At 44.7% G+C, this 23,756-nt stretch overlaps 1 protein-coding gene across 1 annotated transcript in view; it reads left to right on the top strand.

Annotated features, from left to right (window-relative positions):
- The window catches only part of ANKH (ANKH inorganic pyrophosphate transport regulator), a 137,275-nt gene that overhangs the window by 91,249 nt on the left and 22,270 nt on the right, over window positions 1-23,756 (top strand). Inside the window, exons 5-8 of the mRNA XM_029217531.1 lie at window positions 5,853-6,023; window positions 8,222-8,356; window positions 10,495-10,587; window positions 14,273-14,368. Of these exons, the coding sequence (XP_029073364.1) occupies window positions 5,853-6,023; window positions 8,222-8,356; window positions 10,495-10,587; window positions 14,273-14,368 (495 nt within the window). The remainder of the gene's footprint in view (window positions 1-5,852; window positions 6,024-8,221; window positions 8,357-10,494; window positions 10,588-14,272; window positions 14,369-23,756) is intronic.

The following is a 23,756-nucleotide window of genomic DNA, read 5'->3' as shown; positions in this document are numbered from 1 at the left end:
CCATTCTCCTTCCTGTCTTCTTCCTCCAAAGATACCATGAAAAATTTTAGCAGCAAATTAGATTTAATTCCCATAGTCTGTAAGTTAGACTTAGTTCCTACACTCAGGGGTTTGGAGAAAGATTTCTTCATGGAGAAGGAGGTGGACTGATTTCTAAGCTCCCTTCCCAATTCTCAGTTCCATTCTATGAACATGTCCACACATTTCTTCCTGGTTTTTCCCTTTTGTACACGCTAGTCTTTCAGCCACCTTTTTGAAATAATCTACTGTTCAGCTGTTAGTACCTCCCTAAAGACCAAGAATTAAATTTCCAAATTAATTGCATTTACTCCATGGATCACTATTAAAAGTAATTTAAATTACTTCCTGCTAACATTATTTTGTGTGTGAGGAGTGTGTGTGAGCGTGTGCACACGCACATGCTTGAATACTAGCTAACGTCATTCTTTGATATATCTTTGTTAATTTTCTCAGTAAGTTATTAGAGATTTTTTGGCCTGGTCTCACTTTTACTTCATCCTCTGAGGGATGAACTAAACTGCCTTGTTCACTCTAATCACTTAATTTGAAATTAAGGAAACAGCTCTTATTTTTAGCATTAGCATCAGCAACTCAGTGAGCATTTGTAGATGTGTTATCTCAAAAGCAAAAAACAAAAACAAAAAAAACCCCACCTATCTTCGCCTAAGGTAAATATAGCAGCATCCAAGGGTAGAGGAAAAAAATCACATCCCTGAAAAATTCTTTGCCAGTGCCCCCACAGCCATTTTCCTTCTTGATTTTAAACCTGGTCCTGTCCGCTGCCTGTTGGGAGGGCTCAAAAGCTCGGAGTAAACATAACTGGTTGGTAGGGGCGATGGAAGCTGGATTCAGGTGCCATCTGGCCTTGGGCTTTTCCTGGTGAAGTTTCTGTTTTAAACCTTATAGTTGGAGTTCCTGCCGCAATTTGGTTGGGGAAATAAATTCAATGTTTGTTCTTAAGTCTTCTGCTTCCCCTCCCACCCCCAGCTTCAGTCCTCTCATTACTTGAAAGCATTTGTTAATTACCAGACTTGGTAATGAATAAATAGATCCTAGGCAAAGTCCTTTGAAATACCACCTCGGCATAGATAGATAGGGAGCAATAATCACCAATGATAAAATGAAAAGAGTTTATAATGCCTTGAATTTCAGTGGCAACTCCCAGTTTGAAAAACTTTTACTAAGCTAATTAATTTCCCATCATAATACAAAAAAAACTCTTGCTTTGGTTCCAACATGCCATGCTTTTCTGTGTCACCATTATTGTAATAGTCATATGTTTTTGATTTATTCTGTGATCATCTAGACTTTCTTAGCTTGCTCAGTATCAAATGAGAATTCTCATGGGGTGTTGGGCCTCAGTGGGACCTCTAGTCCTTTCCCCTTTGTGCTGTCATCAGCCCTGGCCTTCTGAAGCCAGCTGAGATCCCAGGGATGGGATCCCAGGATCCCAGCTGAGCAATCTGGCTGCACTACCGTAGGTCCCTTTGTCTCCTGCCTTTCCATCTCAGCCTTCGGGCAAAATCCCCGACCTGAACCACCCAATGGTGTGCACCACCTGCACCCAGGTAGCAAGCACTCCAGCAAAAAGTTACACAGCGGGACAAACTGATCAAAGTATAGATTCATCCTCTCATCACTCACCTCGGCGGACTCTAGTAACCATGTCAGAGGGTCTCCACCCACTTCAATCTCCCTGGCAGGTGACCTCATTGCCTACCTCACTGAGAAATTTAAACCCACATGCCTACTTTCAGATCCTTGCCTCATCTCCGTTCCCCCTCCCATTCCAGGAGAGGAGGTGTCCCTCCTCTGTCCAAGGCCACTTCTTCCTCCTGTGCGTACCTTGAAGCCTATCCTGTCCTGCTTTCTCAGGAACCTTATTTGATTGGTTATCAGTGACTCCTTCTCTCTCCCCTGGATCATTTCTCTTTGACATGGAAACATGCTCAGACATCTGCCATCTTAACACAACAACAACAGCAACAACAAGCTTTTTCTCAGGTACGTCTTTAGCTACAATTCTCTATTACTTCCCAGCCACACCTTTTGGAAGGCCAGCTTCCTCTCCCTGTCTGCACTTTTTCACTTCTCTTTCTTCCTTTTACCTACCCCACGCTGACCTCCACTCCCATCGGTTCACCCACACTGTTCTAACTAGTGACCCTCTTGCCACTGAATCCAGCGGGCACTTTTTGTTGACTTAATGGATGTCTCAGCAACTCTTCACTCTGTTGACTGCTCCTTCGTCCATGAAACATCCCTTCCCATTGGCTCTCACACCACCACGTCCTGGTTTTTCTGCTACTTCTGATGGCTGAGCTCATCTACTTATGTGTAAATGTTGAAGTTCCTCAGATCCATCTCTCTCCTTACTGTGTATTCTATTCATGAAGAATCTACTGCATGCCCTACGCTTAAACCATCTGTAACATGATTGATGATCACCAGATGAATATCTGTGGCCAAGCCCTCTCCTCTGAGCTCTAGACAAGCCATCTAAGTATCTCTATGCTGTTTCTACTCACATCCTTCAGAGGCATCGTAAGCCTCAGTTCATACTCTTCATGATCTTGACGATTGTGGTTTTGAATGAATCTGTGCCCCTACCATCAGCTCAGAAACCTGGGAGCCACCCTAGGAGCGTCCCTCTTCAGGACCATCCGTCTAAAATTTTTAATCCTAGATGTATCTTTATCTGCCCTCTTCTCCCCATCTCGGCTGCCCTCGCCCTGGTCTGAGGGATCACCCCTCCCACCTGAACTCTCAGCGATGCCTCCTGACTCGGGCCTGCCCCTGTGCTCTGGCTCTCCTCCGTCCTCCCCCACTGCGGCCACAGGGATCTATTCTCAGTGAAATGCTGGCCGTCTCACCCCCTGCCTAGAACCTGCTTTAGAATCACCTCCTGGTGTCCTTGAGATAAAAAGCCAAAATCCTGATCATGGTCTACAGCGTGCTGAAACCCCACGGGCTCTGCTTCTTCCCCAGCCCCGTCACTTTCCTCTTGTCCCCTTGCTCTCTACCCTCCAGCCACTGGTCCTCCCTTGCGACCAATTCAATGTGGCCGAGCTGCCTCCCGCTGGGGGCTTTGCCTGGCTTCTGCCCAGAAGGAGATGCCCTGCCTCGGCTCCCACCTAACCCTGGCTCCTGTCGGCCCCTGCCGGCTCCTGCCAAGGCATTGGGTCTCGGCTCAGATGCACCCCACGTGGGGCGCCCTCCCTCACCCCACAGCCTGGCTCTCCCAGCACCGCCGCCCTCTCTCCTTCACAGGCCTTTTCACAGGTTGATTACCATCTCTGCCTTCCCCACTAGGCTGTCAGCTCCAGGATAGCAGAGCCTGGGACAATCTTATCTATCATTGAATCCCCAGCACCCAGGACGGGGCCAGCACGTAGCAGGCTTTCCCTGGGAAAATCCTCACCACCGAGGCAGTAGGTTACCCGCAGAAAATAGTCCGACAAAGTTTTGATGATGGTATCAGAATCAAAAATCTTAATTCTGGATTGAATTGCAAAAGGCCCAGGTGTTATTTTAAGTTGATAAATGATACAACCCACAGCGAAGGTGTACGATGTATGGTATGTGTTGGACCACCTGGCATCAAGCTATTAACGACATGAGGGAGGCTGAGAAAATCTTCACTTCGGCCTTGATCGCTACCGGCCCAATGCCTCCTGCCCACCCTCTGCCACACTCCAGCCTGCTGTGCTCCTTGGGCCGCTTTCCTGTCATCTCCACACCTCCCCCTCCCTTTTCCTTCACTTCCAGATCCCCTTCCTTGGTCTTACTCGTCTTGCATGGCCATCCTGATGGCGTCACCGGGAGCCTTTCTGGACTGGGCAGAGGAGGGGTTGGTCTTCACATATCCGTTTTTCCTCCAGTGTGTTTTCAGCCTCTAAACATGACCATCTTCGTTTACACTGTAGGTCTGTGTATGTCAAGTCTTAAGCTTGCGGCAGACAAGACTAGTCTGTTTGCATATTAGGGCCCCTTAAGGCCTCTGATTAGTTAGAGAGATAAATGGGCATCTTGGCCACATTACAGAACGCAATCTTCTGTTGCAAACACAATGGATCCTTCACCAGGTTTCCCCCAGCTGGTCTTTGCATCCCGCAGTTAATACAGTACATTTGTTCCACTGGGAAGCAACAGGCGTGGAGACAGTCACGGGCATCTTTATTTCCATCAGTGGGCTCCACTGTGTCCTCGGTGAAAGTGAATGTGAGTGTGTGATCATGAGCCTGAGTGGACACTCACGCGCCCGTGCTCTGGGCAGCCTGGTCATGTCCACGCAGCCAAGTGGTAGCTCTGTCCCCTGCATCCCCCTAAGGGCCTCTCTGTCCCATTTACCGGTTTGAGAACAGCAACCCGGGCACAAGTGTCGGTTTGTGTTTTGTGCTACAAGCAAACCTCCTCTAACGTCTCATACTAGTATCTCGTTCAGAAGAGCTTCTCCGGATTACCCTGCTTTCCTCTGTCCCCCGTGGCAACTGAACGCACTCATTTGATGAACTGTGCTCGTTCTCCAGCTTCCTTTTTAACTTTCTGTCATCACTGATTTCTTGAGAATGCAGTGATCAGGGTACGCCTCCTTTGGTCAGGATCATTTAGTGGTGGCCTATCATTCCACGGATATTTGGCTATTAAGATTGATGTAGACCCCCCCCCAAATTTTAAAAATTTTAAAAATGAAAAATAAATAAATAACTAAAAGAAGGAGGGGAAAAATGGATACTACTTAACAAAAATCCCTAAGGACAAATACAAAACTATTGTAGGGCTGATATTCAGCTGGTTCTTACCATAACAGCCAGGCCCGTTGTCTGTTCTGCTCAGTTGTTCAGTCTGTTGGTAAATATTTAGAATATTATTCCTGAAAATAATCAAACAGATTCATTGCTGTAGTGGATAGAAAATGGATGGATGGGGTTCAAAGGTACTAGGTAGACTTTTTATAAATCTTGATATTTAATCACTGTGTTCCTCTTCAAAATAAATTAAACAAATAATTTTTTTAAACAAACAAACAACAACAAAAAAATTGATGTAGCCCAGACAATCTCTCCCCTCCCCCATTACCCTATTTGTGCACTCAGTACGCCTCAGTTGTCTTCCAAACATGTGAATCCCAGGAAGGACTCTGGACCGAGGCGGGGCTGATTCTCTGATTTCTGCAGGATGGGAGGTTAAATACATTGATAAATTTGCTTTAGAGCCTGTACTGTTCAATAGAGATTGACACTTTACTATTATTTCAATCCCTCGTGACTTTGTATTTTTTGACTTATGCCACTTTTGTAAGTTAATATCTTAAATTTTAATTATCTTGTTTTATAATAATTAACATTGGTGCTTTTGCAACATTTTTAGTGGATTCCATGTTATAAATGTTAATGTCCATTTTTCTGTGTACCATCATTGGTCACTGTTCTATCCTAAGTGGAAGGTCACTTAGGTCCTCTGGTGTGGATTACATGTGTACATCGATAGGGCAAAGCTCTTCTGCATCCTTTGGGGTCTGGGAATCCAAAGTTTCTAGACTTTTTTAAATCGATAACCTTAACCAGATGTGCAGTTGCCTTAAAAGAATCTTAATGATGAATATAACAGAATGATCGTGTGCTCTTCCAGTGAATCCCAAATGCATGACCCTGAATTCTCTGAGAGCAGTATTGAGCTGTAGCCCAATACTGTTTCTGTTCTCCTTCTCATCAGTGTCAAGGTTTTCGCTCAGAGGTACATCTCACCTGGGTGCAAGAGGTGGGGCCGCGCTTCCATTGATTGGTTCCGTCTTCTCCCTACTGACTTGTTCTTGTTTCCCCATCTCTCAGGTCGTTTTTGTCGCCATTTTGCTTCACAGTCATCTGGAATGCAGAGAGCCTCTGCTCATCCCCATCCTATCCTTGTACATGGGTGCCCTTGTGCGCTGCACCACCCTGTGCCTGGGCTACTACAAGAATATCCACGACATCATCCCGGACAGGAGTGGACCGGAGCTGGGGGTAGGTCCTTAGACCTCGAGGACATGCTCTCTGTACATCCAAGTGGAATATAGTTTCACCCCATACGTGTGAAACGAGACATCAGTGTAACAACCACATGCTCTGGATGTTATATCTCAAGGCCAAGTGCTTCATAGTGTCCACAGGGAAAGACAGTTGGAGAACTGATGAACTCTGGAGATGAAAGAGTCCTTAGAGGTCACTCTCCAGCCTCCTTACCTCCATACGAGGAGACCAAGTCACAGTGAGTCATGTCAGGCCGAGGAGGAGACACAACACTGACGTCCTCCTTACTCTCTGTTGTCAAAAGGAAGTCATTCTGTTCTCGACAGAGATTTTAGGACCCCTGGTACCACTGAACTCACATTTGATTATTTTTAATTTCACACCAGGGATCCAGGCTGTGTTTGTACTTTCTGTACTGGCCAAACACAATCACTCATTCAGGTGCCTTCTATGGAGGGAGCAGAGTATTTAGGTACCACAGGGCAACACAGGAAGTTTTTAAATACGGCCTCTGGCCTCAAGCAGCTTTACGTCGCATTTGGCTTATCCAGCACAGAAGCAACATTCAGACATGAACCCAAGAAAGTACAGAGACTGCAATGGGAGTTCAAGAACTTCTCTCACTGAGGCTGAGAGAGGGTAGATAGGGATGAGGTCTAAAAAGCCCCCTTGATGGAGGCAGAGCTTGGCCTGTGCCTCGAAAGGTGAATATGGTACAAGCAAGATACAATGTTATACAAGTGACCAAAGCGTTCTTTTCATCATCATTATAAACAGTATCTGATTTATATGTTTGCTAATTTCTCTATCCTTAGGTATCATTTGGGTTGGTATCCATCTAGATATAAGGCAGATATGCATGATTATGTATATATATATATTTTATATATATATTTATATAAATATGGCCCTGAACAAATTACCACACTCCACCCCTTGATCCCACCTTTGACCACATGTTACTTTTGTCATGTCAAAACAGTAATTGCGGGACTTCCCTGGTGGTGCAGCGGTTAAGAATCCACCTGCCAATGCAGGTGACACAGGTTCGAACCCTGGTCCAGGAAGATCCCACATGCCGCGGAGCAACTAAGCCCATGTGCCACAGCTACTGAGCCTACACTCTAGAGCCCACGAGCCGCAACTACTGAGCCCGTGTGCCACAGCTACTGAAGCCCACGTGCCTAGAGCCCGTGCTTCACAACAAAGAGAAGCCACCGCAATGAGAAGCCCGTGCACCGCAACGAAGAGTAGCCCCCGCTCACCACAACTAGAGAAAGCCCGTGTGCAGCAACAAATACCCAACGCAGCCAGAAATAACCAAAAAACCAGTAATTGTATTGACCACCCACCTTGATCTGAGGTCAGGCCATCAATAATATCAGATCTAGGGCTTCCCTGGTGGCGCAGTGGTTGAGAGTCCGCCTGCCGATGCAGGGGACACAGGTTCGTGCCCCGGTCCGGGAAGATCCCACATGCCGCGGAGCGGCTGGGCCCGTGAGCCATGGCCGCTGAGCCTGCGCGTCCGGAGCCTGTGCTCCGCAACGGGAGAGGCCACAACAGTGAGAGGCCCGCGTACCGCAAAAAAAAAAAGGGGGGCTCACATCTTTGCTGTAGAATTCTTAATAAGTCGCCTTCTCATTACCATGCTTTTGTTTTGCTTGTGCTTCTGAACATTTACATGACTTCTGTCAGAGCTTTGAAAATAGGAACCTCTGAGTAGATTTATATAGTGCCCAAATAATTAGGCACATTTGTGAGCAGACTGATTCCAGAATAAAGTATAACAATGTTTTACTTCTAAGACTTACATCTTACTGACATGGCTTCTAGCCAGTCAGTTTGGTAATTTAAACAGAAAGTAATTTCCAGCCTGTTTCTTGGGCTATGAAGTTGGGTTCTGCTTGGGTTAAAGTTGCCCTGTTTGGAAAATAGGCGTTTGGATCCATCAAGCTTAAATGTGTGTTTTGATTTCACAGTAGCTTGCCAGCTGTCTGAGTTCATTTCTATTAAGACTGTACATTTTACTTTAATTCAACTTGGCTTGTCTACAGAGGCTTTTTCTATATTATTTTTAAGTATAGTGAATTGACTCATGATTGATATCGAAAGAAAAGGCTTTGACTCTGAATTGTTTTTTTCTATTCTGCTTCCAGAGTTCAGTGAACTTTTATCCCCTTTTCTTGATGCAGGGAGATGCAACAATAAGAAAGATGCTGAGCTTCTGGTGGCCTTTGGCTCTCATCTTGGCTACACAGAGAATCAGTAGGCCAATCGTCAACCTCTTTGTTTCCCGGGACCTTGGTGGCAGTTCTGCAGCTACGGAGGTAGGGCAGCTTCTGGGGATGTGGGTACCCACTGTCACCATGTAAAAACTGGGTGCGGGGGAGGTGGATTACAAATTTGTTTCCAATTCCCCTTGAGAGCTCAAGAAATTCTGTGATATTAAATTATGTGACACCTTCACACAAGGAACCCATAAGGATCTCCATCAGTGACTTAGAATCATGTGATTTTATATTTATATGAGTATGGGAGAAAATATCTCCTTCATCCTTCTCTTTTACCATATGAGAAAACCGAGATTAAGGACACACAACTAGCAAGAAGCTGGGCTAGTGTTAGAGTCCAGATTTTCTCTCTCCACTCAACGGCCTCTCCACTTTCCCATGGAGCCAGCATGGTGCCTCTTCACTGTAGTTGCAGAGGACAGCGGAAGATGCCATGCACAGCAGCAGAAGTGAAAGTACCAGGGGGTGAAGGGCTGCTGCCTCCGTTTTGACCCACCTAGTCTCACCTGTCCTTTCTCCACCTCCTGTACCGAGCCTACCGTGGCTTTATGTACTCTGGCAATCTGCCCTCCTCCAAAGGAGGGTCTCCATTATTTACTCAACTCAAGAAACTGATCTGGAAACCGGCAGCTCCTCCAAAGACAGAGTTGAAGCACTTTTTTCCATCTTTCAAGTATGGTATGAACAAGTAGAATGACTTCATTTGTTTCCTCCTCCGCTGCCCTCTGGAGAATTAATTGTCTCAAGAACTGCTGATCCTTCAGGAAGGCTGGTGGCTACTCATGAGAGCCTCCTGTTTACATATTGCCCTTGAATGCGCTGTCAGCATGTTTCCAGGCTGAGGTCTGCTGCCAGTTTCCATGTCCTGGGAAGCAACTCATGTTGGCTTGGAACAAGCAGCCCATAAATCACAAACAGAAGGCTTTCCCTTGTCTCCATTGGTTCCTGGATTTTGTTTGTTGAATCATGAATGCCATCTGGGCTGGCTTCTGTAACACAGCAGCTTTTTTACTTCAATACTTCAGTTTCAGCTGCCCAGTAAAAAGTGTGGGACCCCCATCACCTGTGTGCTAGAATTCCATCTTCCCCTAAGAAAAACAAGACATTATCCATTTGAGCCATTTCTAAATGACCTCAGTGCACAGAGACAGACCTTAGCATTAGGGTGACAGAACTGACATAAATTGATCATCTGCTTCTGATAATGTCGGCACTTATGGACGTTTCGTTGACTCCCGACACCCCAGCACGATAGGTGTCGTTATTCTCATGGTTCTGCCGGAGGAACAGAAACGGGGCCTGAGAGCGTTCATGCTTCACGCAGCTGGGAAGAGATGAAGTGAGGTTTGAATCCAGGGCTGCCTGATGCCACCACCCGCTCCTCACAGCAGTGTCTTCAGCAGCTGGGGACCCACCTCGCTCACGGTCCTGGCATCGCTGTTATGGTCATTAGAACAGACGAAGCCTGATTCCTCCTGTCCTAGCTAGTTAGGGAGTTGAACTTTGCCAAAAATGTAGGGTTAGGTGCTCTGTTTTAAATTTTCTTCCTCTTCATTCACCTAAGAAATGAAACTCTCATTTTCATGGAAGAACCTGTGAGCCTTCCTATGAGAAGTATTAATTTAGTTTTCTTAAGGTAAACATCAAAATTGGGCTCTCCTGGCTGAACAGATTGAAAGTGAGTTGAGTTGGATGGAGGATACCATAAAGCCATCGACCAGCGCACACCGTCAGCTTCCCTGGGGGATGGCGTGGAGGCAGAGCGGTGGACGCTGAGTGCAGAGTCTCCAGAGAGCATGGGTGGGGCTCAGAATCGCATTTTGAGACTCAAGAATTGGGCTAGACTAGAAGGTTCGGTTTAGCTCAGTGAGAATTTGGTGGACCTGGGTTGAAATCTTGGCTTCTCAGGCAGTGATCTGGACCCCTTCCTCACTGGATTCATGTAAAACAAGACTCATCCCCTTGGTCTCAGGTGCACACCCTGGGTCCACTCAGCCCACTCCCGGGATGCAGGGGAGCACCTGCCCCTTCCTCCTGCTGTCACCCAGGGTGGAGTGACCTGTCAGTGGGGACCACACCCGAGATGGCTTGCTCTGCCACGTGGCAGACGGCAGGGAGTGGCTGGACACAGGCTCTGCGGATGCCCTGCTAACTGCCGGCTCTTCCTCTTGCAGGCCGTGGCAATTTTGACAGCCACATACCCCGTGGGTCACATGCCATATGGCTGGTTGACGGAAATCCGTGCTGTCTACCCTGCTTTTGACAAGGTGAGAACCCCGTGCGCCGTGGTTTCTGAAACACACTCTTTAAAATTAGCGTTTGATAGACAGGGATCGCCGTTGACGGACGCAGTGATGTTTCCAATCTCACCTCGCTCTGCAAGATTAATGAGGCTTTGGGGCTGGCGGAGGAAACTCAGAAAATAACAGAGGCGAATTTACACTTGCCTTGATGCCGCTCCCATGATGCCTCTGCAAACCGATACTCACTTCAAGGTTATTCCTGTCAAGAAATTATTTGCAAAAGGGAAATTATACTCTCAAAAAATTTTAGTATATTGGATTTCATTTCTCTTTTGTTGTTTTTTAGTTAAACTGATACTTTATAGCAGATGTGAAGGTACAGGAAGTTGTGTGCTTAAGTTCATAAGCTTAGGGCTCTCTTGCGGGGTGCTGGGTTACCCGCATGCCGAAGTTGTCCACGCAGCAGCCATGGGTCCAGGTTGGTTGGGATGCAGCGCAGTTATTCCAGCTGGAAGCTTCTGGTGACGGCCACTGTGTCCTTCCACAGCTGCTGACACAGCCCAGGAAGGCGCATAAGCCTTCAGACCTGTAACCTGAGGCCAGGTCAGGACTGACCTGCGTGCAGATCATTTGAGAAATGCCTATTTCATTAAAGCTTAATTATTTGAACCTGTAGACTTGTATCCTGAAACAAAGAAGTAGAAAAACAGACCCCCAGCAAGATAGTGTACAATGTTTTAAAATAAAAAATAGGAAAGAAGCACAGAACCTGCCACTGGTACTCTTAATAGCAACTGTTTGGCCTTGAATTTCTATAGAACTAGGTCAGAGCCATTGCTGATATCATTTCATGTGATCCCATAAAGAGCCCTAGGAGGTGAGGAGAGGAAGCCTCTTCACCAGGGTCCCCAGCTGATTACCTGCCTCTATTCCCACACCTATAGTCAATCACCCACAAATAGCAACTCACCTCCAAGTGCTTCAGGGATGGCCCCCACGCAGCTTAACGTGAGAGAGGGTAGGCTATTGCCCAGAACTCTTTACTGGGTGTGCAACTTCCCCAGTAAACTATAAGCTGGACCCTCCACTGATTGCCAACATTCATTCACAACGTTAGGATGCAGAGCCTTTCCGAAAAAATTCTTTTGATTCCTGCTTCCTAGGCCTTTGAGAGTGGACTTCCGAAGGCCTGAGTCATTTGCAGGAGAGAGCTGTGTTTGAGTGGGTTTAATCCACTCCATTGATAGAAATCAGTGTTTTCATGTCAAGGAACATGTGTATAGAAGTAACTCCTCAGAAACCAAAATGGATATAAGTCATCTTGCTAAATGTCTAGCTCTTGGAATATAAGATTATATAATAAAACTCAGTAGCAGGTTCTAAAGTGTTAGAACCTCGTGGCTGTGAGCGTCTCATCTGAAATTGTTTTTGGCTACCTTGAAATAGTAAAACCTAACAATGCAGCGCTATACAGTTTCACTAAGAGTGTCCAAGATAAGCATTGTTTTATTCACCATCACAGAGGTAGGCATTACAAAAAAATTCTTTTTTTTTTTTTTTTTTACATCTTTATTGGGGTAGAATTGCTTTACAATGGTATGTTAGTTTCTGCTTTAAAACAAGGTGAATCAGCTATACACATACATATATCCCCATATCTCCTCCCTTTTGCATTTCCCTCCCACCCTCTCTATCCCACCCCTCTAGGTGGTCACAAAGCACTGAGCTGATCTCCCTGTGCAATGAGGCTGCTTCCCACTAGCTATCTATTTTACATTTGGTAGTGTATATATGTCCATGCCACTCTCTCGCTTTGTCACAGCTTACCCTTCCCCCTCCCCATATCTTCAAGTCCATTCTCTAGTAGGTCTGTCTTTATTCCTAAAAACAAAAAAATTCTTTTGAGGAGCGTACCTCTAGCCAGATGCTGGAGTTACTCAGAACCCTTTTGAAACCTCCCCCATTGTTGCCATGCATTCCACTGCGCTACTCCAAGCCATTCCCATGAATGCCGTCTATTCACCCGAATCTTAAGACACCTCTGTGTGGACTTCCAGAATCTGCTGCACTGACAGTTGAAATCCTTAGCCCCCTTGTGCGTTCCAGAATAAGAGATTTAAAATTTCTCGCATAACTCCTGCTGTTTCTAGCTACACAGTGAGCTGGGAGAGTTTTCCACTCATCCAAATTCTCTCTAATGTTCAGTTATTATATGCAAAAGACTATGTTTCTGCGAAAGAGCAGATGGGGCAAACAAGGTGAGACACAGATGCTAATCTAATGATGTGTGCTAGTTCATTCCAACTGTACTTGCAGAAATATTTTCTATTTTAAAAATAAAAGCACACCTGAAGGAGCTGGGGCCCGTGGCTGCCACCAAGGGTGGCGTGTGCATTTGGAGGTTCCTAATTCTTCCCGGCCTGGCCTCCTTCTCGCCCAGGCCACCGGGGCACCACCCTCGCAGATCCTTGGGGGAGAGGAGATGGAGAGATATCCTACCTGCTGTGATTTGCACTGTGCACAGTCTGTTTTTCAGAAAAGCAGATGTGCTTTAGAGACCGGAGTTAAGAAAATGTCAACCCCTCCAGAGGTGGCATAAAGGGGAAGGGATTCGAGAGATTGCCTCAGCCTCTGAAGGGAAGCAAACATCAAAAGCTCCTTTGCAAGTGGGACCTGTAACACCTCTGCTTGTGTGTCTCTCATTGGGCTGGATATGGGAGCCAGGGGCTCGCCGTTTGTTCTTTTCTTTTTTTGAATTTTATTTTATTTATTTTTTTATACAGGAGGTTCTTATTAGTTCTTGTGAGTCGGCTCTGGGACTAATGGGATCCGTAAGGAGGCTGGCGTTGTTTTTCCTCTGCTGCCTTTCAAGGCTGAGGGCCGGACGCTCGTTTAGATTGGGTGACGGGCACGCCTAGCAGTGACCCTGGGATGGCCCCAGCAATCCCTCGGGCACGTGTCAGAGGACCTCTGGGCCGTCTGCATCATTTGCTTACATTTCAATCTAATAAAGCCTGTTTGAACATCTTCTCTACTCAAGAAAGATGGTGCTAAGTTGCAGGAGCTGAAGAGATGGGTGAGGGACTTCCCTGGTGGTCCAGTGGTTAAGACTTCACCTTCCAGTGCAGGGGGTACGGGTTCAATCCCTGGTCGGGGAGCTAAGATCCCACATGCCTCGCCGCCAAAAAACCAAAACATAAAAAAAAGAAGCAATATTGTAACAGATTCAATAACGACTTTAAAAAAATGGTCCACATCAAAAAAAAGGTCTTTAAAAAATAAAATAAAATAAACAGATGGGTGAGACACACAGTCCTTTATCTCGGAGAGCCAACGCACACCTCACAGGGCCTTGACATGTGCCCTCAAATACGGGCCCAGATGCCACGCCTGCCTGCAGAGCTCCAGGGCAGTCGGGAACTGCAGGATGGGCTGGGGCCCTGGACTAGCTGGGTGGGCACCCAGCGCCCAGGAGAGGGGACTCATTCAGGAGACACTGCCAGGCGTTCAGTCCAGAACCCCCTCTGGTTAGCATTCATGTCCAGAAACATGACAGCTGTCTGAGAGAGACTCAGAGTGACAGCTGTCTGCCAAGCTGTCACTTGACATCTACACTTTAGACGCATCAAATACAACAGAAATGAGATGCTCTGTAAGATGCACGTGTGGTCAGCCAAGGATAACCTGGAGCCTTTTCTTGCCCCCCTAGAATAACCCCAGCAATAAGCTGGTGAGCACAAGCAACGCAGTCACTGCAGCACACATCAAGAAGTTCACGTTCGTCTGCATGGCCTTGTCGCTGACGGTAAGGAGAGACCCATCCCCGCCCCGACCTGTGTTAGTTTTTGGAAATGGGGGTAATCGCCATTTTCAAGGGAGAGTTCCAGTAGTCCATAATACGATGTTGTGCTAGATTAGATAACAATCTCTTCGAGACATTTTCATCTCAAAATATGAGCGATCGTCGTTCAAGGAGGCCGTTGAGTCTAAGAATAGAGGGTCAACTTCTGGCGTTTCTAAGGGCTTCTTACGTGCTGAAGAGAGGCAGGCTTTGCCTTTCATTTTTAATACTCTTACTAATAATTTCCAGCCCATTTTTAAATACCCAGAGTCAACTCTATAACCATCTCTGTCCCTTTTCCAAATTTAATTGGTGGTGTTTGTTTCGCTGGTAAAAGTGCCTTTCCTCATACGTTTACGCTGATATATCCTCCCCATTTATTTATCATTCAACACTTGCTTGTCAAGCACCTACTGGATCCCAAGCCCTGTGCCATCTTCAGGGATACGGGTGTGAACAAGTGTGGATAACACCTCACTGTTGGCAGGGCCTGTCAGTGACTCTGCACAGCCTTAAATAAACAGCACACATCCTTCCTTTATCAACTCCCCTGGGTAATTCAAATGTAAGAGACATAACGTTCAAAAAAACATGGAAAAGATTCCTACATGCTCTATAATCCAAAGCACATGGTGTATAATTTAAGGTTGTTGATGACATTTATCAACAGTCGTAAGAAAATAACATTTATAATCAACTTCACATCGTAGACTGTGCCTTTTGGGTTCTAAAGATGGAGACGAGAAGAGGATAAAAAGAAATAGGGGTCTTTTGAACTCAGTTCCTTGTTTGTTGTTGTGACTACATGTGTCCTATTAAGTCCTGTAGCGGTTCTCCGTTTTTATAGTACAACGTAAGAATGTAGCAGAAATGCCTGGGTGTGTGCAGTTCCATCATAAATGACTGATAAGGAGGACGTACGGCAATAAGAGGTTTGGGGACATGGTGATGACAGGAACACACTGACCGTGGTCCCTCTGGCCATTATCACAAGAACCACTTAGCTAGATAAGCCCTCATAGTGGTCCTTTGAAATCAAGCCCGACACACATTTTAAGCCTTTTATGGATTTTTTTTTTCAAAACCCACAGCTTAATATTTGATCCATCGATCCAACACCTGAATAGATTGTATCAAGGGCAACACAAGATATATAGCCCATCACCTAACACCTCTGACACTGAGTCATGACCTTGCATTCTCAGCTGTCCCGTCACTCCAGCCCAGCCCTTCCCTCCAGTCCTTCCCTCCTGAAACTGGGAAACTGCAAGGGGGGTGTCAGAAGCCTATTCCAGGCCACGTCCCCGGGGTGGGGGGGATCTCTGGTGGCATGCCTGCCTGAGTCAGGTTGCCCCCGGCAACCCTGCTCTCCTGGCTGCATTATTTCTCCCTGTGGTGGGCAAGTTTTTCCATAGTTCCCTAAAATATTAGCGAAACACTGCACAACCTTGAAACCGTTCAAAAGAGTATTTGGGGAAAAAACAGAGAAGATTTCTGTCCCAGGAACAGACCTCAGCTTTTGGAGACTGTGTTAAGTGACCGGGAGTTGAGAGCTCAGCTGGTTTCGGGTGCCAGGCCCTGTGACTGCGACCTCGTCCGACGCCGAGAGTTGGGAGCTTTCGGTCATTGCTCGCTCTGCTATCCAGAGTCCGGCCGGGTCTCCTATCTCTGCATTTAAGCCTCCTCCCGCAGCTGTGCTTGAGTCCAGTGGCGAACTTTACCAGACTGGGTTTAAGGATATGCCTTTCCTCCTTCAGTTCACGGGCAATAACCTGTACTTCTCAAACAAGAGCAACAAGTGTATTTTGAAATGATAACCAAGTAAGATCTAGAAAAATGCTTTGATTTCCCATGTAGAGGTTTTATTTACTTAATAAATTCAATTAGTCTAATCCTACCATCTGTAACTAGAAGTTACAGATCTATCTCAGGGTAGATTTGTCACCGTAGAAACAGAGACTCAGAATCCTGTGTTGGAAAGGAACTTGGAGATGAACTGATCAAATCCCATGATTTTTTAGTAAAGGAAATGACCCAGAGAGGATAAGAGGATAAGTGACTTGCCCCAGGACAGACCAGTACAGACTGGCAGACCTCGCTTTATTGCACTTCCCAGATAATGCATTTTCTTTTTTACCAGTTGAAGGTTTGTGGCAACCCTGAGTTGTCAGATGATGGTTAGCATCTTTTAGCAATGAAGTATTTTTAAATTAAGGCATGTACACTTGTTCTCTAGACATAACGCTATATTGTACACTTAAGAGACTACAGTATAGTGTAAACATAACTTTTATATGCACTGGGAAACCAAAAAATTCATGTGACTCGCTTTGTTGCAACCTGCGCTTTATGGTGGTGGCCTGAAACTGAACCTGAAATATCTCCAAGGTATACCTGTAAATAATAAAACTTAAGTTTTTTTCCTTGCTTTATCGTGATATTCACTTTACTGCAGTGCTCTGGACCCAAACCTGCAGTATCTCCGAGTTCCGCCTGTAACAACGCCAGCTGGAAGCCAGACTTCCCAGCTCATTCTCTGGGGCCCTTTCCTCTGTATTGTGCTGTTTCCAACAGGCAGGAACAGATATCTGGCCCTGAGGCTCTGGACTGAGGCACTTGCTGGCATGCTTGAAGCGGTGGTTTCTTCAACACTAAAAACAGCAGTATCTGAGTTTGCAGCTTATGGTGTGTCTCACATACATTATCCTTATAACGATTCAATCAGTCGGTCCAACATCTTGGCTAGAGGAATTGCCATTAAAAGATACACAGAAAAAAATGTTAGGGCTTTTCCCCCCTAAATTCAGCGTTTCACTGTCGCTATAAAGCATACACCTTTTTACAGTATTTATTCATTCTTCACATCTGTGATTCCTTGGAGGCTCTGAACTTCCCTAGGCAGGGTCTGTGGCTTAGTCACCTCTTATCCCCAGGGCTTAGCATCCTGCCTGACACAGAAGGGGCACAGTAAGCAGAACACAAATACATGAATCAACTAATACTTACCTGTGAGATAAGGATCAGAAAGGCACCGATGGCACCCACCCCTCATGAGCAACAACCTCCTCATTTATACTCAGGTTATCCTATTTTTAAAGCTTTGAAGATGCCCTTTACTCTCAAGTCTATTTCCCCTTTTTTAATTTTGAAACTTCTCAGTGTCAGGAAATTAACGTAGCAGAGCACTTAAGATCAGCACATCATGTATATTCCAGTGGATGATATGGTGTACAAAGTACGAGCCTTCTGATGGTTCCACAGCTTTCTATGCGTCGCCTAGGATTAGAGCACTTTCCTGAGCTCTGATCCTTTGGGCATAAATAGCTCTTCTCCCTGGGACTTTGAGAAGAGCTGACCCCACAGATCCTGCAGACACTTAATGACCCAGTGATGCTACTTGCTTTTCAAACGAACAGGTGTACTGTCTCTAGCAAAAACTCATCTTGCAGTCAGAATGGGTTCACTCTTCAGGCCCTGACACTTTGGGTTCAACATCTTCGTTTGCCTGTGAAAGATACTTTCGACAGTTAGTAAGAGACTAATATTTCAGAATGCTACAATGCATGTATGTGTTTATTCCCTAGTATAGATTTTCCATTTAAATTTAGAGTATCTATCCAACTCTAAAAGTTGGTTCTTCCCTCATTTTCTTATCCAGGAGTCTGTCTGATCCAGTGGGCTTCAAGAAAAGCAGCAAATGCCTTCTGCCCAGTTGGAAGAGGAAGTGGATTTAGGAAGCGAGTAGAGTAGGAAGATAGAAGTATTTCTCAAGTAGCATCTTGCTTTCCTGCCTTCAGAGCTGCCTTTAGGAATGCTTAGTGAAGTGCTCATTGATTTCTTTAGACCATCTGATGCGAATGAGGACAGGGGGAGCTTTAGTTGATCCAGAAGATTAGCTTCAACATGGTAGAGCCATCAGATAAAAATTAATCCCCTCAATAGCAACAAAGGAGTGGGCACGATGCAAACCAGGGTTAGCAAGGTGACTGCAGACTGACACGCCGCTGTTAGGGGCAAAGGAACACGCAGTTCAAAAATACGTACAGTTTAAATCGATTTGGAAGAGCAGCTTCAGATGGTATGCTGCTTGGTGGGAGCTTGTGGTGTAGTGGCCACACACAGGAGAAAGCACCACAGACCAGCCATCAGAGCTGCACAGGAGAAGGCAGGACCACAAAGAATAAGGCTGCAGACGGTGTTGGGGTCAGAAGCAAACAACCAGTTTTGCCCTGAACCTTCTGGTAGAGCCATGGTCTCCATTGCTTATGTGACTGACTATAAAGCCCCATGATAATTAGTGTGTCCTGAAAGGCTGCGTTTCTCTAGTAGACAATCGTGGTGAGCACAGACAGAGGGTGGTGGAAACGAGCTTGTGATATAAGGAAGCAGGAACATCGTTCCTTCCTCTTAGGGAGAAGAACTGGTAATGCTAAACTTACAGAAACATGGCCACTTGTAAACCCCTTGGGACTTACCATGATTCCCTCTTGGATTCCAGATTTGGGGGTAAGATAGTAACCGTGAACCAAGGTAGGATATGTCTTTTCAACAGCCTTTTTGGTGCAGAGGAGCATCCTCAAAAGGCAACAGACCTCCATATTCTGGGATGTTAGGCCAGTTTGCTGAAGCCAATGGATGGGCTTGCTAAATTTATCAGACTTGCCAACTTACCCCAAACATGTGTTTGTTTGTTTTTTTAATTTTTTTAATTTTAATTTTTTAATAGTTTTCTAATTTTTTAACTTTAATTTTTTTAAAGTTCGTAGCAAATCATATTAAGTGGGGAAGTTTTAACAGCTTTAGATGATTTTAGTTAACCAGTTTCCATTTTGACTTCACAATGGCATTTTTTAAACATTTGGTGTTTTCTTAAGCCCCCCACTGCTCTAGTTTGGGGGAGCTGTTGCCAAGAGAGGGGGCCCCTCTGGGGCCAGAGCGGTGGGGAAGAATCCTTGCAAAGCACAGGCTGGGCTGCTGCTGAGGCCTTCCCAACCCCCTTTTTTACAAGATGGAAGTGGGAGTCCATCCAGATGGATGCTGGTAGGCGGAGCCAGCAGGGCAGCTTTGTGCAGCGAACAGCCTACACGGTCACACCGAGCACCCCCCCGGATGCCGAACCCGGAGGGGCAGGAGGGCAAGTGCAAAGAGCAGGAGATGGGAGAGACAATGCCAGAGAGATGGAGGGTGCAGGTCAGAAGGAGAAACGGAGAGAGACCGTGGGGTCGGGAAAGAAGGGAGAGGTGGAGAGTCAGAGGAAATGGAGCAGAATGACAGAGGTGGGTACAGTAGACAGTGGGGAGGAGGGAAGGCCCCAGAGACCCCTAGAGCCTTCACAGCCCCCCATGGCCCTGCCAATCCTTCTAAGACATATTGCTGTAAACTTCAGAAAACTTTAAAAGAGGCAGGTTTCTAAAAAACCAGTAACTGTGACAAATTGTTGGTTGGCCAAATAGGCTATTTTCACAGGTTGATTTTGGGTGAACTGGACTGTTTCAGGATGGCAGGTGTGAAGAGGGATTCTTTTTTTTTTTAATGTTTATTTATTTATTTTCTTATTAGTCATCCATTTTATACACATCACTGTATACATGTCAATCCCAATCTCCCAGTTCATCACACCACCACCCACACCCCCCGCCGCTTCCCCCCCTTGGTGTCCATACGTTTTTTCTCTACTTCTGTGTCTCAATTACTACCCTGCGAACCGGTTCATCTGTACCATTTTCTAGGTTCCACATATATGCGGTAATATATGATATTTGTTTTCCTCTTTCTGACTCACTTCAATCTGTATGACAGTCTCTAGATGCATCCACGTCTCTACAAATGACCCGATTTCGTTCCTTTTTATGGCTGAGTAATAGTCCATTGTATATTTGTACCACATCTTCTTTATCCATTCATCTGATGACGGGCATTTAGGTTGCTTCCATGTCCTGGCTATTGTAAATAGTGCTGCAGTGAACATTGGGGTGCATGACTCTTTTTGAATTATGGTTTTCTCTGGGTACATGCCCAGTAGTGGGATTGCTGGGTCATATGGTAGTTCTATTTGTAGTTCTTTAAGGAACCTCCATACTGTTCTCCATAGTGGCTGTATCAATTTACATTCCCACCAACAGTGCAAGAGTGCTCCCTTTCCTCCACACCCTCTCCAGCATTTGTTGTTTGTAGATTTTCTGATGATGCCCATTCTAACTGGTGTGAGGTGATACCTCATTGTAGTTCTGATTTGCATTTCTCTACTAATTAGTGATGTTGAGCAGCTTTTCATGTGCTTCTTGGCCATCTGTATGTCTTCTATGGAGAAATGTCTATTTAGGTCTTCTGCCCATTTATGGATTGGGTTGTTTTTTTTTTTATTGTTTGGGGTTTTTTGTTTGTTTGCGGTACGCGGACCTCTCACTGTTGTAGCCTCTCCTGTTGCGGAGCACAGGCTCTGGACGCGCAGGCTCAGTGGCCATGGCTCACGGGCCCAGCCACTCCGTGCCATGTGGGATCTTCCTGGACCGGGGCACAAACCCGTGTCCCCTGCATCGGCAGGCGGACTCTCAACCACTGCGCCACCAGGAAAGCCCTGGGTTGTTGTTTTTTTTTTAATATTGAGCTGCATGAGCTGTTTATATATTTTGGAGATTAATCCTTTGTCCATTGATTCGTTTGCAAATATTTTCTCCCATTCTGAGGGTTCTCCTTTCATCTTGTTTATGGCTTCCTTTGCTGTGCAAAAGCTTTGAGGTTTCATTGGGTCCCATTTGTTTATTTTTGTTTTTATTTCCATTACTGTAGGAGGTGGATCAAAAAAGATCTTGCTGTGATTTATGTCAAAGAGTGTTCTTCCTATGTTTTCCTCTAAGAGTTTTATAGTGCCCGGTCTTACATTTAGGTCTGTCATCCATTTTGAGTTTTTTTGTGTATGGTGTTAGGGAGTGTTCTAATTTCATTCTTTTACATGTAGCTGTCCAGTTTTCCCAGCACCACTTATTGAAGAGACTGTCTTTTCTCCATTGTATATCCTTTCCTTTGTCATAGATTAGTTGAGCATAGGTGCGTGGGTTTACCTCTGGGCTTTCTATCCTGTTCCATTGATCTATAGTTCTGTTTTTGTGCCAGTACCATATTGTCTTGATTACTGTAGCTTTGTGGTATAGTCTGAAGTCAGGAAGTCTGATTCGTCTAGCTCTGTTTTTTTTCCCTCAAGACTGCTTTCGCTATTCGGGGTCTTTTGTGTCTCCATACAAATTTTAAGATTTTTTGTTCTAGTTCTGTAAAAAATGCCATTGGTAATTTGATAGGGATTGCATTGAATCTGTAGATTGCTTTGGGTAGTATAGTCATTTTCACAATATTGGTTCTTCCAATCCAAGAACATGGTATATCTATCCGTTTGTTGGTATCACCTTTAATTTCTTTCATCAGTGTCTTACAGTTTTCTGCATACAGGTCTTTTGTCTCCCTAGGTAGGTTTATTCCTAGGTGTTTTATTCTTTTTGTTGCAGTGGTAGATGGGAGTGTTTCCTTAATTTCTCTTTCAGATTTTTCATCATTAGTGTATAGGAATGCAGGAGATTTTTGGGCATTAATTTTGTATCCTGCAACTTTACCAAATTCATTGATTAGCTCTAGTAGTTTTCTGGTGGCATCTTTAGGATTCTCTATGTATAGTATCATGTCATCTGCAAACAGTGACAGTTTTACTTCTTCTTTTCCAATTTGGATTCCTTTTATTTCTTTTTCTTCTCTGATTGCCGAGGCTAGAACTTCCAAAACTATGTTGAATAATAGCAATGAGAGTGGACATCCTTGTCTTGTACCTGATCTTAGAGGAAACGCTTTCAGTTTTTCACCATTGAGAATAATGTTTGCTATAGGTTTGTCATATATGGCCTTTATTATGTTGAGGTAGGTTCCCTCTATGCCCACTTTCTGGAGAGTTTTTATCATAAATGGGTGTTGAATTTTGTCAAAAGCTTTTTCTGCATCTATTGAGATGATCATATGGTTTTTCTTCTTCAGTTTGTAAATATGGTGTATCACATTGACTGATTTGCATATATTGAAGAATCCTTGCATCACTGGGATAAATCCCACTTGATCGTGGTGTATGATTCTTTTAATATGTTGTTGGATTCTGTTTGCTAGTATTTTGTTGAGGATTTTTGCATCTATATTCATCAGTGATATTGGTCTGTAATTTCCTTTTTTTGTAGTATCTTTGTCTGGTCTTGGTATCAGGGTGATGGTGGCCTCATAGAATGAGTTTGGGAGTGTTCCTTCCTCTGCAATTTTTTGGAAGAGTTTGAGAAGGATGGGTGTTATCTCTTCTCTAAATGTTTGATAGATTTCACCTGTGAAGCTGTCAGGTCCTGGACGTTTGTTTGTGGGAAGATTTTTAATCACAGTTTCAATTTCATTACTTGTGATTGGTCTGTTCGTATTTTCTATTTCTTCCTGGTTCATTCTTGGAAGATTATACCTGTCTAAGAATTTATCCATTTCTTCCAGGTTGTCCATTTTATTGACATAGAGTTGCTTGTAGTAGTCTCTCAGGATGCTTTGTATTTCTGCAGTGTCTGTTGTAACCTCTCCTTTTTCATTTCTAATTTTATTGATTTGAGTCCTCTCCCTCTTTTTCTTGATGAGTCTGGCTAATAGTGTATCGATTTTGTTTATCTTCTCAAAGAACCAGCTTTTAGTTTTATTGATCTTTGCTATTGTTTTCTTTGTTTCTATTTCATTTATTTCTTCTCTGATCCTTATGATTTCTTTCCTTCTGCTAACTTTGGGTTTTGTTTGTTCTTCTTCCTCTGGTTTCTTAGCTGTAACATTAGATTGTTTATTTGAGATTTTTCTTGTTTCTTGAGGTAGGATTGTATAGCTATAAACTTCCCTCTTAGAACTGCTTTTGCTGCCTCCCATAGGTTTTGGATCGTCGTGTTTTCATTGTCCTTTGGCTCTAGGTTTTTTTTTGATTTCCTCTTTGATTTCTTTAGTGATCTCTTGGATATTTAGTAACGTATTGTTTAGCCTCCATGTGTTTGTGTTTTTTACGTTTTTTTCCCTGTAATTCATTTCTAATCTCATAGCATTGTGGTCAGAAAAGATGCTTGATACGATTTCAATTTTCTTAAATTAACGGAGGCTTGATTTGTGACCCAAGATGTGATCTCTCCTGGAGAATGTTCCATGCACACTTGAGAAGAAAGTGTAATCTGCTGTTTTTGGATGGAATGTCCTATAAATATCAATTAAATCTATCTGGTCTGTTGTGTCATTTAAAGCTTGTGTTTCCTTATTAGTTTTCTGTTTGGATGATCTGTCCATTGGTGTAAGTGAGGTGTTAAAGTCCCCC

Source organism: Monodon monoceros, unplaced genomic scaffold (assembly GCF_005190385.1).
Source record: "Monodon monoceros isolate NGI ecotype Baffin Bay Population unplaced genomic scaffold, NGI_Narwhal_1 Super_Scaffold_12, whole genome shotgun sequence".
In the NCBI taxonomy this organism is placed as follows: Eukaryota; Metazoa; Chordata; class Mammalia; order Artiodactyla; family Monodontidae; genus Monodon; species Monodon monoceros.
This window is presented reverse-complemented; position numbering and strand designations above follow the sequence as displayed.